This window comes from Bactrocera dorsalis, chromosome 3, assembly GCF_023373825.1.
Source record: "Bactrocera dorsalis isolate Fly_Bdor chromosome 3, ASM2337382v1, whole genome shotgun sequence".
NCBI classification, from domain to species: domain Eukaryota; kingdom Metazoa; phylum Arthropoda; class Insecta; order Diptera; family Tephritidae; genus Bactrocera; species Bactrocera dorsalis.
In genome coordinates this window covers 57,293,476-57,311,453 of record NC_064305.1, presented here as the reverse complement: position 1 = coordinate 57,311,453, position 17,978 = coordinate 57,293,476, and the positions used below count along the sequence as shown (strand labels likewise).

General features: G+C 38.1%; 2 protein-coding genes across 5 annotated transcripts in view; one reads left to right on the top strand and one right to left on the bottom strand.

Moving 5' to 3' along the window:
- LOC125777323 (ficolin-1-like) overlaps positions 1-17,978 on the top strand; it is a 74,570-nt gene that overhangs the window by 24,987 nt on the left and 31,605 nt on the right. The window lies entirely within an intron of this gene.
- LOC105222171 (odorant receptor 59a) lies at positions 4,830-8,771 on the bottom strand. The gene is made up of 2 exons (XM_029548939.2): positions 7,974-8,771; positions 4,830-5,516 (listed from the first exon to the last, which is right to left on the bottom strand). Exons 1-2 carry the CDS (start codon positions 8,723-8,725, stop codon positions 5,102-5,104), a joined length of 1,167 nt encoding a protein of 388 aa, XP_029404799.2. The 5' UTR covers positions 8,726-8,771; the 3' UTR covers positions 4,830-5,101.

The following is a 17,978-nucleotide window of genomic DNA, read 5'->3' as shown; positions in this document are numbered from 1 at the left end:
CAATTTTTTTTTACAATAACAAAAGTTGCTGCACTCCAATGGTTTTGATGGTTAGGACTAACTAAAAGTCATATGGAGTTAAAGCGCATAAGCTCAAATAATCTGTTATTTGTCTCTTCTGTAAGATGAATTCAAACTTTAGCAAAGCAAGCTTCCTGCAACCTTTTGGCTGTAGCGACAGTGGATATTTTGGGGAGTTCTTTGATACTCTGAGGAACTTTTAGCTTGCTTCGGGGGCTTTTTTTTTTGCCTTTCACTGCCTTCAAATCTTTCAACTGCACTAGTCTCTTTGAATATAGTAATAGTGTGTTACAGAGTGGCGTTTGGTTTTTAACTATATTACCTATTTGGCAAGTACTTTTTTTTCACTCAAAAGTGAGATACTTAAATTTTTATAATGGGTAATATAAATTGCTTTAGTACTAAAATTTGTAAAAAATCGACAAATACATTACATTCACATAGTTGCCTAGAAGCTAAAATAGTTGAAGAGAAATGTCAAGTCAAAGTCCAAACAAAAAGTTTTATTTCTGTTCACTGTATACGCGAGCATTCGAATTTTCACAGGAGTGGACAAATGGTTTAAACGTTTTCAAAAGGTATTACTTGCATCATCTCAAATTTCAGAAGATTTCTTACCTTAATGTTGTGTACGAATTTAGCGGAATCTCCTAACTAAAGCTGGCAAAATAAACCTCCAAAACTTATTTATTTATTTTAGTCCTACTATTTGGTATAAACGAGCGTGTGTGTGTACTTACATACTATATATGTATATACATATGTTAATATAACTGTGTGAATTTGTCATGTGTACTTAGCGACAAAAGTCTAAGTTGCTCCAGACTTGTCGCATTTCACTTAAAGTTCTCATATTTGTTAACAAACGAGTCTATAAAATGAATGCATAAATGCACACATATATCTTGACCACCCTGTAAGGAAAATAAGCTAATGTAAGTAGATAGCCCGTAAAGACTTCGAAAATAATCTTCGAAATTGAGATATTTTTGCTTTCACAAGAAATCAAGAACAAGTCTTCAAATGTTCTGAATTCCTTTAAAAAATTCTCTGAAACCATCCATTGAATCTTTAAATTAGATTCATGGAGTTTCCTACCCGGCTTTTATATGGTACTATACTTGTATGTCTCCAAATCGTAAAACATATTTCTGTCTTGCCGACAATCGGCATTTGTTTTGCGAAGCGATTGAGAGGTGACTGCACATTGTCGTCGGCAAAGTTTTACAATTCCAACTTCGCACATGGATCTGTCTTACATGTGGTATGCGCATGTGAAAATGAAGAAGCCAAACATATTAGCAGATGTGCACATATAACAACAAGTCTCATAAGACGCAAAACAAAGTGTAAAGTAGGTAACAGAGCTAAGCAGTTGCGGCAGTTAGAATTTATTCTGGAATTTCAAATTGTTGTTGGAAAAGTTTTTGTATTGTGGCTTGTGAAAAGTTCGTTTGTATTTGTGTTTAATTGGAATAATATGCTCGTATTCCTTAAATGTGGTACATGGCGTATACGTAACTTTTTGTTTACTTTGAAATTTAAAGAAAATATTGTAATAAATAACAACAGAAATGCGGAAAGTGAGAGAAAACGAGAATATTTTGAAACAATACTTTATAGGGTGACTAGGTAATGGTTAATATTAATATTCACATATTCAACGCAGAGTATAAAATCAGTGTCAGGTTCCACATAAGCTTTTATACTCTCGCAACATGTTAGAACAGAAAGAACAATGGTTTCATTCATTTAATGAATATATCTGACACTTAAAACTGATCGAGATAGGTATAAAGTTATATATATGTAAATGATTAGGAAAACCAAGTGAGTTGAATTCCGAGTGAGTGTCTGCCAGTCCGTTTGTACGGCCATGCAAGCAATTAAAATCTCCATGAAACTTGATACATGTGGTTATCGGCGCGCCTACTTCTCAATCATCTCAATTTTAAATTGTATGAAATATTTAATTTTACAGTAAAAGTAGTATCTTTAAAGTACAGTATGTCATCTCTCAACTGAGAATCGTCGAAATTTAAACATCTGTTTTTAAACATCCGGTTGCTGAATTGATGAACCTCTGTTCTTTTGTCTGACTTTATGCCTAAAATATCCGATATATGTTTTTGAAATACTTGAAAAACATGGGCAAAGGCGTTGCACGTGTTGGCAATAACTTGGTTTGATTACCAAAGCGTCAAAGCGGGTGCCGCGCGAATTCAATTTTGACCAAAAATAACGTTGATGATTAGGAACAGTGATTGGAGATATTCAAACGCTCTAATGCGGTCTTTTTGTGCTGATATTTGTCAAGGGATGAAACATGTCTTAATCATCTTACTCCGAAGTGCCGATAAACCTGCTTCAAAGCGTCTAAAACACGCAACAGTTGGCTGGCGAGGATATGGCGATTGTATTTTGGGATGCACATGGAATAATTTTTATAGACTGTCTTGATATCATCTTCTGTATTGGCTTAGAAACCGCTTACGCGGAACAGCACGCCAGTCATTTCTTCTTTCCGCAAGGTGATGCCAATTGGAGATTCCAAGCGAAGCCAGGTCCTTTTCCACCTGGTCTTTCCAACGGAGTGGATGGAGGTCTTTCTCTTCCTCTGCTTCCCCAGGCGGGTACTGCGTCGATTACTTTCAGAGCTAGAGTGTTTTCGTCCATTCGGACACCGAACTATGTCAATGGCTTCATATAACTTGTATGGCTCATCGTTCCATCGATGGCAAAATTCACCGTGGCCAATGCGTAAAGGACTATAAATCTTTCGCAAAACCTTTCTTTGGAAAACTCATAACGACGAATCATCAGATGTTGTCATCGTTCAAGCTTCAATTGTACACTTTTATAGAAAATGGTACCTTCTTTGTTTGCTATAGACTGACAATAACTAGAGTTATTGGAATTGAGCTTCGAATTGCTTCCGCACCTTAGACTAGCGACTTCACAAAATCACCACGATAATCGGGAAAAGTCATTTCAGCTAAATGGTTTCTTATAAATTAGATTAAAAATTAATTAATGATGGCAAGTTGTTCGTAAATAACCAAATACTATGTAAAATATTGCATTCCATTATATAATATAAAGCTATAAAATATACTCAAAATCCAGCTTAAAATATAAAAACTTAATGTGAGTTCGCACACGCTCTCATTGCCAATATGCGGTAGGTTGTTACGTTGTTACGTTGACTACACGTTCCACTTGCACTGCGTCATTTTAATCCGAATGATATTCTTTTAGGTAAATGTGACTAACTCAGTGCGCTGACCCAATAACCCGTCTGTTATCTGCAATAAGCGACAAAGAACAGGTGAACCATTTCACCTGAATGCGCACAAAAGTGGTGTGCTGTTTAATATTACACGCAAAATGTTGAAATGAAACATCTGCAGCTTTGAACAGCTTTGCATGCCTGCACCAACAGCCGAACTCTCACAGCGCGCATATTTCTGGCTTAATCGAAAATTGTGAAAATATGTGTGAAAGAATGCTCATGCATACATATGCGTTCATTACTTATCCACCAAAAGCCTTTGATTCTCGGGAGAAAATGTGTGAACGCAGAGATATCAAATAAGTACGAAAGCGACAACCCGTTAACCAAAGGAAATATCACAAGGCGAGGTGGTAATATGTTTGGCTCTGTGAGTATATTCAAATGACTATGTTATTTATGGCTTAAATATAGAAACATAGAGATTTTGTTTCCAATAATAAGAAACATTAAATTAATTATGTATTTTGATATACGATAAAAGTTTATCTATTAAAAAAGGGATTTCTAAAATGAGAAATATAACAAAAAAAGTAGACTAATAAGAACAGCAACCGACGCCATATTTTTTCCCGCATTTTTTGAGATTTCTCTTCAGTTTTTGACTGCCGAAATACAGAGTCAGTGGCCTCAATGTTAAGAGCGCTACGTCAAATTTATGGCGTCATAATCGTCCTGTCAGATCAACATTTGAGCGTCTAGTGGAAAAATTTGAATCTGCAGGCACAGTATAAAATGTTCGGAAATTGGGCTGAGCTACAACTTGAAAATTATCCGGATTTTCATCAAAAAAATCGTCTTCAGCGATGAGGCTCATTTCTGGCGGAATGGCTTCGTCAATAAGCACACTATGGGCTGGGGCCATACTTTTCTGGTGATGATCAAGACCAGAACGTTTCTGTGAATGTCAATGAGTGCCGCTCAATGATAACCGAATATATTTGGCTCGAATTGGATGATATGGAATTTGACAATATGTAGTTCGATCAACACGGCGCTCTAACCGGGTTAGACCGTCTGAAAATAAGTTTTCCAGTTGTCTGAAAAGTAGACCTTCCGGGCGACCACGGCTTTCTCTTCTGTCCACAATTTATCTCCATCAAATAACAGATACTCGTTAGAATTATTTAGTAAAATAGCGCTCTATGAACACTTTGCCATTCTACAGGTAGGCAAATATGTGCTCAGAATTCGTGAAAAGCTGACACAAGTGGATTTATGTTATCGGCGGAGATGAAATGATGTTGAAACTTTTTCGAGAGGTCCTCAAACACCGTCAAATATTGCTTTGAAGTGTTCTTATAGCAATTGTTCCGAAACAGTAAATGCGAACCCATCGCGAAGACAGCTTTGTCATGCTGAATATACCATACACAATATGACCGCAGAGGTCATTTAGCCTATTGCTATATTGTATCAGTATATTAAGTGATTGGCCAAAAAGAAAATTATCGAATCGGAGATCGACGACGTGACATTGCATGCTTATTATTCTAGAACAAATACCAACAACAACTGCTTATATAATATTGATTTTTTATTTATAGAACCGCATCTGAATCTTTCTAAGGTAATATTCCACTGACCTTTACAAAATTACTAACGTTTTTCATTTTCATAAATTTATTTTGCTCAAAGAATGTTGTGCATACAAAAATTCTAATAGATATCATAGATATTACACTACAGCTGTAGTACATAAACCTAGTATACAAATGTACATATGTATGTTTATAGAAGAAGCATAAGCTCATATGCAGAAATTCCGTTCATCAGGTACTTGTTTGCTCATTCATTCATCTTCATTATGACAGCCAACAGGGAGTAAGCTGCCTTACAGGTCGAGACGAAAGTATCCAGATGAATGCGTACAATACCACCGGCCGTGGCTGTTTCACTCTTCAACGAACGCTCACAGAAGAGTAACATATGCTTGCGAAATTTGTGTGTCTGCTCCACCCAGTTGCTGCAAAACATCTCCACGTGCAGCTTATCGAAAAGTAATTGAAATGTTGTGCCATAGTAACAGATAGGAAAGATTTCCAACGGCAAGGACAACAAATATACCAGAAAGTACAAGCGATCGAACGGTGCATCCACATAGAATAGTAATGCGGCCACAGGTAGGCATATGTTGATAGCTGTAACGGTGAACTGTAGAAACATCGGCAGCGAGATGATATTTTGAATGACATTAAGCATGCTGGGAATAAAAGTAAAACGAAAGTATAAGACTGGAGGTGTCAAGTCAAGTCAAAATATGAATGTATGAAACGAAAGAAAAACAAGTAAGCAAGAGCTAAGTTCGAGTGCAACCGAAATAAATAAGATGTAAAACGTCAACCAGAGGCACGAAATCCAAGCAATACATATACTAAATACTCGTATAACTCAGACACTACTAAAATATTCCCCTGTTTTCTGGTGGATTTTTTCCCATGCGAGGTTTCCAGGCAAGGTTTCCAGGATGAAACTATTACAGGTCAATCCCTACTCTCCCTGGTTCCAGTGATATCTACAATTTCGTAACCAAACCAGCATCAAATTTTTTGGCTCATCTGCTATAGACTTGGGTACTCCGGGACCGGAAAATTTTCATCCTTGTTCTGTTGTGTTGTACATATTCCACACACGAGGCAATTTGTCGCCAGTCTCCGTCGTCTTGTTTTCGAAAGTACTTTGTTCTTGTTTTTATCGGCTGAACGTAAAAAAGGTATCATTTTTTTCGTTTAGTGGTTCGTCGTTACTATTTTACCCAAGTTGAACAGGCATTTTCGGAAATACTCTTGACCGACGAGCATCTGTGCATCCACCGATCTTGCCAGTGCTCAAGTGTTGCTTTCTCAATTTAGAGAATCTGCTTATCACCAGTACTACGGATTCGGATACAGTTTGGTGCGCCGTACCACATTCAGGGTTGGTGTACCCCGCACCTTAACAAGTACTTTCCGTCTATGTTGTGCATTTAATGTATTTCCATAACATGTACATACGTCACTTCAGTTTTTTCCGCCGATAGGCTAAGAGTTAAACCATGTCTGGTTCGTGGCTTAACTTGTCTTAATATGAACCTAGCTACGACGGTGTTACGTGCGAGGAACCATTCATCTGACAATTGATAAATCATGGCTCCATCATTTCACTCCGAAGTCCACTCGACAGTCAATCGAGTGGACTGCACACGATGAATCCGCTTCAAAGCGTGAAAAACGAAACAGTCGGCTATCAAGATTATGGCGTCTATCTTTTATGATGCGAATGATATATTTTTATTGAATACCTTAAAACGAGAAGGACCATCAACAGCGATTTTTACATAGTATTACTGGACCGTTTGACGGACGAAATCACCGAAACAGCTCTTTCACCGATACACTGTGTCGCAAGTCAGTGAAAACGATGGCTAAAATCCATGAATTGCGTTTCGAGCTGCTTCGGCTTTCATCGTATTACTCAGATCTGTACCCAGCGACAGTTCTCAGAACAGAAAAACACAAACTCAAAGATCATTGCCGAAACAGAGGCCTATTTTAAAACGAAGTACTACAAAAAAAAAAAAAATTATAAAAAATTGTGACAATAAAGTACCCGCGGAATGTAAATAAAACGCAAAATGTTTATTTATCCATCCACATTTGTTGAGTTTCTTTTAAAGCAATTGTCACTAGATGTAATACATTAACGCCAGTCCTCGAAATACTTTCCATAATCACTTTTTGGGATGGCCTTCAGCTTCTTCAGCGATTTTTTTTTTGTCTTCGATCGAGTGAAAAAGGGTTTCAGTTTGCGGAACAAGACAAAAGTCTGGGGAACACAGTGGTTGATCGATGGTATTCATTGTGTTTTTGGCCTTAAATTCAGTTACAAATTATTCATTTTTATCGGAACAAGTGGAGCAAGAACGCATTTCTTTCCCAAAATACCAAGATAATTCGAACTGACTCGCGAGAAACATCGAGCTTTCTTCCCATCTCTCTAACACTTTAACACTTTTCTAAAGACTTTCAAGCATTTTTACAAGTTGAAGAGATCGAAGGTCGTCTAGAACGAGGCATATCTTTCACGATCTCTTGAACGTTGGCTTGCATTCTTTAAAAACCTGAATCACTGCAAGCTTTTTTCAACATTCGCCATGGTCCCCACAAGAAATTTACTACAAAATACAAATCGCGATGCACTACTGAGCTGTACCGACTTAAACAACTGCTGTAACTGGTTGGCATATAGCATATATGCCATGGATCAATATGAAAATCTCGTGGCTACTCCATCTTCTTCGCACTAAATGCTATAATTAGAGTCGATGCTATAAAATTTTAGTGGCGGCCTCTTGTGCAATGACGAGTTATTGTAAAGTTGAGTCATAGCATTCACATTTCCATTTTATCCGTGAGGTATCTATTAACTAAACCATAGTATAGACGATGGCCAAAGCTGCCTCCATTAATTTTACAATTTCTTACAATATCCGAAAACAATTTCAGTTAAGATATTGAAAAAATACTGAGAAAACGTAAATTACGTAATACTTTGCCCAGAACTTTACCGATATACCTAAAAAACATACGTTGATGGTGTTTAGGTGAAAACTTCTTCTACTCAGGTTATGGCAAGGGAGAAAATTGCAGTCATTTTTAATTTTCTCCTCAGTTCTACTCACTTATAGAGCTGCTCTTGGTCTTTGATGCAATACAACAACTCCTCCTCATTGGCAGCAGGACTCTCCGTCGTGTAGCCGATTCGCGAAACTCTAATACCCAGCAATTTGATGTGTGCCGACAGCAGCGCCAAAGCCATAGTCGGCAAGCAATCGTTAACGAAATTTTGCAGCAATAGATAGGAGATGCCAACAATTTGATAAGAATGCGCTGCATAGAACTTCAAATCTGATGCACGCCAGTCGAACGGGAACCAAGCCGGATAGAGCAAATTACGCTCATTACGGAAAACAAACATCAGCTCCGCCGTCACGCCCACAACAGCATAAATACTAAGGAAGCCGAGGGTAATGTGACGCATTTCTTTACGTAACTCTACGAAATAACGGCGCTCACACGGACTCTGGGCACGTGCATCCAACGCAGCAATGATGGACTCCAACTCACGTATGCGCGACATTCTCGTCGCGTAGATGACAAATTTCGTGCTGCAAACCACACATACGACACACACGGCGAGGTTCTGAATATTGGTCGAGGCATCAGCACTACTGAAGAGTGCCAAGGCGAGATGCAGTGGATAGCAGAAGGTAACGAGCACCTGCAGCAGCACCGAATAGCCGAGATAATAGCCACTGGAGTTGGACGCGTTAATACCGAGCACTTTGAAGCACGTCCAATGAAGTTTGAGAAATGAGCGGGTATCAACTGCGGCTAACGCCGGTTGCGGCACCGATAATGGTGATGGCGACATTTCGCGATTTTAGTTAAAAGAGGTTTACGCTTAGCGCTAAAAGTTCGCCCTTATATATCTTCTGTGGTCCGAGGCTGCACACAAGCCATCGACTATTATAAGTGTGAACAACCAACGAATCATTATTTAAATTTAGTAATTATTTTAATAGGTCCTCTTGATTAAAAATGTGCTAAATAAATTATTTGGTATTCAAATTGGTTAGCTAAAATGCCGTTAAGGGCACATATAATTCAAGGTTGTTACGTCAAATTACTCAGAAATATCGACACTTGCAATGAAACAGTTATCGCTTGTAGCTCAGCAACGTCACACCAACAGTGGACATGGTGGCTGAAAAGTTTCGCTAGGTCCTAGGAACGGTACGAAATTCGAATAAATAAGAATATAAATTAATAATATTTTTCATTATGATTTCTTAGAGTAAACCAAGAAAAGTGTGCCGGCAAAATTGGTTCAGATATGATACCTTATCTGGGATCTCGGGATACTGTAGAATACTGTCTAAAAGTAGCTAAGACAGAAAATTTTGAATATGAAACTGATCTTGAAGCAAGGGGAAATGTGTATTTCTGAGCCGTAGATTCATAGACATACATACAATTCCGAGTTTTTCATCATTGTTTTCCAATTACACAAGGTTTCGCCTCATCAGTCTTAAAGCCCAAATCAGAGAGGCTTTCATTTTATTCGATCAATGCGGAACACACTTACTGGAATAGAGTTCACATCAGAACAGGGTACCAAAAATCGTCTCGATTGATTCTTGGCCGCCAAGTTATTTCGAAATAAAATCCATTAATTGCCTAAACAATGGAAAATTATAGATTAAGATTATGGACGATTTCCTTCCGCTGCACCATTCACCATTTAGTACCATTATATCCATACGTTTTCCCAATTTTGACCATTTTGGACACTTGTACCATAAGTGCTATGCCAACTCTCGTGGACTGCCACACACGTGTTACTATTTACTTACATAAATGCTAAAATGAAAAGTAACCTTGACCTTGAGCCATGAATATGCTCCACGTGTAGCTTTCTACGTCACTGCAATGGTATGGAGTCTCGTAAATATTATATGACAACAAGACAATTCAGAGGGTTTATAATAATAATAATCAATTCTATTTACGGTTATACGTACTTTTTAATAATCTATAATACATTTTAATAGCCTATTCAACCTAGAATGTGCGGAAAATCGCAACTAATTTAGTATATAATTACCCAATTTTAGCAACGCTGACGTAGTGATGGCAAAACTGGAGTGGTCAACTGGCGACTGGGCACTGTATAAAATGGGGCTTGCAATATACATACAAGGCCGAGTTAAGAAAGGCAAAGAAGACCTTATGGAAAAGCTTCTGTGAAAAAGTTGAGGGCTGTCATGAGTCCTCTAGGTTCAGGCGTATTCTCGTCCTATGGGGGGATAGATGGCTGCAAGGTCTTTGCCGACCTTCTGGATGGATACTTGACCTGGGCGATCAATTTGTTCAAACCGTTGAAGTCCCCGGAACCGGATGGCATTATACCTTTCGTAGCCTCAACAGGCTGTTAAGGTGCCATGCAGCTATCTATGCGAGGGAGCTTTCAGCAACGTCCTTGAAAAAGAGGAATTGAGAGCGATGACAGGCTGAGGTGTAGTAGACACATAGAGCTAGAGCAGAATACTTTTGCATCCAGTTTGTTTAAATGAGCTAAGCATCCACCCCCTCTCCTCGGTAAAACTGGCACATTCTAATGCTACATCGCAATTCACCACAACTGATGAGACTACAGCACAACTCAACACATCTGTACGCCAACCCACTCAACAAAACGGATGGGCAACGGGAAATCAGGCTCAATTCGTTACACAGATTCGGCCGTCGACATTCGGTCTACATATATACATTTCCGCTCTGTGAGCAGCTTTCGTCCATTGTACCAAATTCGCTTGAACTCTACGTCTTTCTACAACTAATGCGCACTGGGATTATTAAAGCCATCACCTCCTCCGATCACTCAGCGGTCCGGTTGACATCCTCCCTGCTCCGTATACGTGTATTCGGATTTCAACTAGAACATTACATTTTTCATAATTTCTAAATAAACGTTAAATTATTGTACACTTTACACTTTAAATACGTGAGCATTTTTATTTAATCATCGTGCAAATGATTAGTACTTGTTTGCAAATTTTTGAAAACAAAAGTGTTTACAGTTGCTACAGAGTATTATAGTTTTGTTTACCTAACGGTTGTACGTATCATCTAAAACTGATAGAGACAGATATGTGGTTATATACATGTATATTAGGGTGATTCAAAAAATTTTTTTTATTTTTTTTTCAATTGGTACTCGCAAAAATAGGTTCCTAGACACCTCTAAGAAAGCCTCTCCAAATATGAGATTTTAATTGTAACGGGAAGGTCCTCCGCCTAACGGTTTTCTATTTTTTCTTATTATCAGATAGAAAAATTTATATCTCGCTTCCAACTACTTGAAAAAATATCTTGTTAATTAGGTTTTGTAGGAAATTGAATGCTCTAAAATATGGTCTCTTATGATTTTTTTGTAAACCCAACCGTTTAAAAGATATTAACAGTTAAAATTTGATGATTTTTGGGAAAATTTTTTATTTCTTAATAATTTTATAACTCAATGAAAAAAAAATTATTACGAATAGGTTTTTGGAGAGGCTAACTTAGAGGTGCTTAGGAACCTATTTTTCAGAGTACCAAACGAAAAAAAAAATTTATTTTTTTTGATCCACCCTAATATGCACTGATTTTTGACGAAGAATATCTCGTAAACGCTTAACTTTATCGAAAAATTACGGTAGACCATTTTTAGAGAGCAGTAAATTTCCTACAAAACTATGAGTTTCATCATTCATAATAATTTTTTTTCATTGAGTTATAAAATTAATAAGAAATAAAGAATTTTTCCAAAAATAGTCAAATTTCAACCGTTAATATCTTTTAAACGGTTGGGTTTACGAAAAAATCATAAGAGACCATATTTTAGAGCATTCAATTTCCTACAAAACCTAATTAACAAGATATTTTTTCAAGTAGTTGGAAGCGAGATATAAATTTTTCTATCTGATAATAAGAAAAAATAGAAAACCGTTAGGCGGAGGACCTTCCCGTTACAATTAAAATCTCATATTTGGAGAGGCTTTCTTAGAGGTGTCTAGGAACCTATTTTTGCGAGTACCAATTGAAAAAAAAAAAAAAAAATTTTTTGAATCACCCTATAGTATATAGTATATAAATGATCAGTATGACGAGAAAAGTTGAAATCCTTTGAATAAAAATTGAGATATATTGATGAAACTTAATATACAGGTTCCTTAGTACAAAAAAAAAAGAACTCGAGTTCGTAGATGGGCGTAATGGAACTACTGCCACGTCCACAAATCGCCATTAACTGAAATCATATAAATTGCCATAACTAAACACTAAGTTGAGGTATAAGGCTGAAGATCGGCACAAGGGATCCCACTGGCAAGGGCCACCTGTGGATAAAAAGTTTTAAAAATGGTGAGCGTGGCCCGCCTCCTAATAGGTTTAATGTGCATATCTCCTAAACCACTAAAGCTAAAACAACAAAATTCGCCCAGAACGAAATTACAAGAATTACCACCGAAGCAATGTGAAAACGGATTAAATCGAATGAAAACCTCGCTCACTCCCCATATTAGGGTACTGTTCAAAACTACTAAAATTGCGATAAATCAATAACTAAATGCGCCAGAAACGTAAAAATTTGCCGTCGGGATCGTATGACAAGGCTTTATAGAGGCCGGGGTAAAAACTTGTCGATGGGCGTGGCACCGCCTACTTTTTGGTGAAATCCCATATTTCGGGACCCGACTGACCGATGTGGCATTCTTTTCATATTCATATGTCACAATGTGAAAATGAGCGAAATTGGGCAATTTAAATTCCACTTGATTCGTTCAGTTTCCAGTACACAAATCAAGAAGGAGATAATAAAACGGAATAAAACTTTGTACGAATAATGCGTTTAGTATATGCCACCTTATGACTAAAATTATTCAAATCCAATAAAAACTGATCAAGCCCCTATGTACCGATTATTTAGACCCCGGTACCTGTAGTTGACTTTTGATCGAAAATGTCGGACAATAATTGAAATTCAGGAATAATCCTTCTCTGACAATGATATGTCTGTAGGTCAAAAATGGGTTGAATCGGACCAACACTGCCCTTAGCCTCCATATACTTAATATACAGATTCGAATTTCCGGGTTACTTCGTACCGCATATATCAGCTAATATGTGAGTTATCTCAATGAAAATAAGAGGGCGTGTTTTACTCACAATAGGTTATGTGTGCCTAAAATAGATAAATTTGAGCGAAAACTTATCTTACCCCTCATTATAAGTAATATCAGAATTTTCGAATATCCGGCTGACCGTACCATATATGAATAGTTTTTTAGTAAATGTCATGCAAATAGCATCCATTTTAATTTTTTTAACAAACTTTATGTGTCTGTCAGTATAAGAGTTATATATAGTACATGGATATATAAAATTGCTTAGATTTCGATCCTCATGTTGATGTTTTACACCATAAAGTACTTGCCTGGCTTTGATTCTTGTAAGTTGCAAGAGTATAAAATGTTCGGTTGCACCCGAACTTACTTGTTTATTTTTACTTTAGTAATGGAGAATCTAAACCAAACCATCGCAGAACTGGAGGGGGCTATCGGAAGACATGAAAAATTAGTACAAACACCTATTACAACCACAAATGCACCAACAATAAATGCAACAACAGTTTTATCGGTTCCGCATGACACCAAGGGACATAATAGAGCAGTTTCAAAGAATTTAGTCCCTAGACGATCACCACAATCCATGAGCATTCATTCTCTTTGAAACAGACCAAGAACTCATGCAGATTTGTATCAACATAATCATCAACGAAAAAATAGTTGACACCGCCGGACAAAGAACGAGAGACCTTGAAAATAATGCAACATGGGAAAACATCAAGGCAAAAATCCTACAAGGATTGCATCCAAGAAAAACATACGCAGAGGTATTTAACTATCATAGGACCGTCAAAGTAAGTAACTTAACCGAATTATTTGAAATTTTCGAAACTTGTAAATGTGAAATTAATAAAAGTTATCCTTTTGACCCATCAAACCCGGGCGTATACAAACCTGAATACGTAGTTAGGGATTTAGTAGATATTCGATGGGCCTTTAAGAGCTCATAAAGCCGAAATGAAACATTAAACGATATTATCGGTAAGTATAGAAAATTAAAATTGCTAAGAGACTAAGAGAAAAATAAGACAAATACGAAGGTAATAAGAGAAATAATAAAACTTGCAAACATAATAAAATTTCAGACAGCAGACAGGCACAATTACAGACTAAAACCGATAACAAAACAACAATAACTGTATAAATCTACCAAGTCAAACTAAGAGTTCTTACATGAACGTAGATTATAATTCAAGTTTAAGTCCTATTCGCATAATTAAAATCTAATGGAAATTGCTAATGGCGAACAAAATGAGGTAAATTTTTTAACACCGCCTCTAAATCTCAACTCCCCATAATAACAGTTACAATAGGAAAGCACAGAATTAAATTCTTCATAGACACAGGCTCAACAACAAGTATTATCAAACCAAACGCTTCAGTCGAAAATTTTCAAAAAGAAAAACTTCCTAAATCTTTATGTTACGGAACTTTTAACGGAATCAGCGAAATAAAATATGAAATTGTATCTCCTTTGTTTAGGTACTTTATCGTGAAAGGTAATAGATTTTAATAACACAAATACGAAGCTATTATATTATTAATGGGACAAAATTTTATTATCCATTCTGAAGCCAAAATGGATGTTGGTCCTTATGAAAAAACGGAAATTTGCACACTTGAATTCAGTGATATGGAAAACTTAAATTTGAAGAAAGCCAATTGATAAAAGATCTATTACTGGAATTTAATGAACTATTTTTTAAACTAGGAGATAAACTCTCTTTTACCTTGAAATTAAACACCAAATTATTACAAGAGATGATAGACCTATTTATTCGAAAATTGACAGATAAATTTACAAGTTCAAGAATTAAAAATCCAAAAACAAATAAAAGAAATGTTAGAACATAATATTATCAAAGAGAGCAATTCTGCCAACAACAGTCCTCTACGGATAGTTCTCAAAAAAACAAATACATCCGGTAAAAGAAAAAGGTGTACTGTTGTCGTTTACAAGAGATTAAACAATATTACTGTTAGCGGTAAGTTCCCGATACCTAATATCGAGGGTATCTGAGATAAACTAACAATAGTTCAATATTTCTCCTCTATTAATCTCGCTAAAGGTTTTCATCAAATACTGGTGGATGAAAACGATAGAAAGAAAACAGCATTTTCTACTCCGTTAGAACAGTATTCTTAAGAATGCCATTTGGCTCTAAAAATGCTCCATCGATATTTCAACGTCTTATGAAATCCGTACTTCGGGATTTTATAATCAAAAACTGCGTTGTATATTGGGATGGCATATTGAATTTTAGTACCTCTTTGTTAGAATATATAGAAAATTTGTGAAAAATTTTCACAAAATTAAAGCAAGCAAAATTGAAATTACGTTTAGAAAGATGCAGTTTATTAAAAAAGCAAACAGACTTTATATGACACATTCAAACTCCTGAAGGAATAAAACCAAACCCAAATGGGATTCTTCTTCTTCTTAATTGGCGTAGACACCGCTTACTCGATTATAGCCGAGTTAACAACCGCACGCCAGTCGTTTCTCCTTTTCGCAACGTGGCGCCAATTGGATATTCAAAGCGAAGCCAGGTCCTTCTCCACTTGGTCCTTCAAACGGAGTGGAGGTCTTCCTCTTCCTCTGCTTCCCGCGGCGGGTACTGCGTCGAATACTTTCAGAGCTGGAGTGTTTTCGTCCATCCGGACAACATGACCTGACCAGCGTAGCCGCTGTCTCTTAATTCGCTGAACTATGTCAATGTTGTCGTGTATCTCGTATCGTTCCATCGAATGCGATGTTCGCCGTTGCCAATGCGGACTATTAATCTCTCGCCGAACATTTCTCTCGAAAACTCGTAACGTCGACTCATCCGTTGTTGACATCGTCCAAGCCTTTGCACCATATAGCAAGACGGGAATTATGAGTGACTTATAGAGTTTGGTTTTTATTTGTCGAAAACAAAGACTGACAACAGTGACGTGAGTGCCAAGTCGCGAGTGCGACGACTCTTTGTTTGCTGACAGGAGATATTTCGTCTTGCCCTCGTTCACTGCCAGACCCGCTTCTTTTGCTTCCTTGTCCAGTCTGGAGAAAGAAGAACTAACGGCGCGGGTGTTGAGGCCGCTGATATCTCAACGGCATACGCCAGAAGTTGTACACTCTTATAGAAGATGGTACCTTCTCTGTTGAATTCTGCACCTCGAACTATTTTCTCCAGCAGCAGATTGAAAAAGTCGCACGATAGGGAATCGTTGCCTGAAACCTCGTTTAGTATCGATCGGCTTGGAGAGGTTCTTCCCCATTCTAGCGGAGCTTTTCGTTTTGCTCAACGTCAGCTTACACAGCCGTATTAGTTTTGCGGGGATACCAAATTCAGACATCGCGGCATAAAGGCAGCTCCTTTTCATGCTGTCGAAAGCAGCTTTGAAATCGACGAAGAGGTGGTGTGTCGATTCTCCTTTCACGGGTCTTTTCCAAGATTTGGCGCATGGTGAATATCTGTGATATTCCAGGCCTAAAGCCACACTGATAAGGTCCAATCAGTTTGTTGACGGTGGGCTTGAATCTCTCAAACAGTACGCTCGAAAGAACCTAATATGCGATGTAGAGGAGGCTAATCCCACGGTAGTTGGCGCAGATTGTGGGGTCTCCCTATTTGTGGATTGGGCAGAGCACAGTTAAATTCCAATCGTTGGGCATGCTTTCGTCCGACCATATTTTACAAAGAAGATGATGCATGCTCCTTATCAGTTCTTCGCCACCGTGTTTGAATAGCTCGGCCGGCAATCCGTCGGCTCCTGCCGCTTTGTTGTACTTCAGGCGGGCAATTGCAATTCGAACTTCCTCATGGTCGGGCAATGGAACGTCTGCTCCATCGTCATCGGTTGGGGAATCGGGATCGCCTTCTCCTCGCGTTGTGCGTTCACTGCCATACAGCAGGCTGGAGAAGTGTTCCCTCCATAATTGAAGTATGCTCAGGGCATCGGTGGCTAGATCACCTTGGGGGGTTCTACAAGAGTATGCTCCGGTCTTGAAACCTTCTGTAAGCCGCCGCATCTTTTCGTAGAATTTTCGAGCATTACCCCTGTCAGCCAGCTTATCAAGCTGTTTGTACTCACGCATTTCGGCCTCTTTCTTCTTCCGTCTGCAAATGCGTCTGCCTTCCCTCTTCAACTCTCGGTATCTATCCCATCCCGCACGTGTTGTGGTCGTGCGTAACGTTGCGAGGTAAGCAGCCTGTTTTCTCTCCGCTGCGACACGGCACTCCTCGTCGTACCCGCTGTTCTTTTGCACTTTGCGAAAACCAATGGTTTCGGTTGCAGCTGTACGTAAGGAGTTTGAAATGCCGTCCCACAGTTCCCTTATACCGAGTTGTTGACGAGTGCTCTCAGAGAGCAGGAGTGCAAGCCGAGTAGAGAAACGTTCGGCTGTCTGTTGTGATTGCAGCTTCTCGACGTCGAACCTTCCTTGTGTTTGTTGGTGTGCGTTTTTTGCTGCACAGAGGCGGGTGCGAATTTTAGCTGCAACAAGATATTGGTCCGAGTCGATGTTAGGACCTCGGAGTGCACGCACATCTAAAACACTGGAGACGTGTCTTCCGTCTATCACAACATGATCGATCTGGTTGGTAGTTTTTCGATCCGAAGACAGCCAGGTAGCTTGATGTATCTTCTTATGCTGGAATCTAGTACTACAAATAACCATATTTCGGGCCCCAAATGGGATTAAAGCTATTAAAAAACCAAAGTTCCCCATTTTGCAAAAAAAAATAATATATTTTTATGCATTACCGGCTTCTGCAGGAAAGTCATACAACACTATTCTAAAATAGCTTATCCAATGATCTCTGTGACATAATATTACCCAACGATTACCTCCTCCCTCCCAACCGGAATTAGCCGAGTCATAAAAGGCAAAAGAGTTTTAAGCGTTGCGATCTTCAGCTGCTCAGCTACAGAAACAATAATTTCAACAGCCAAAATTAAGAATTAAATTAA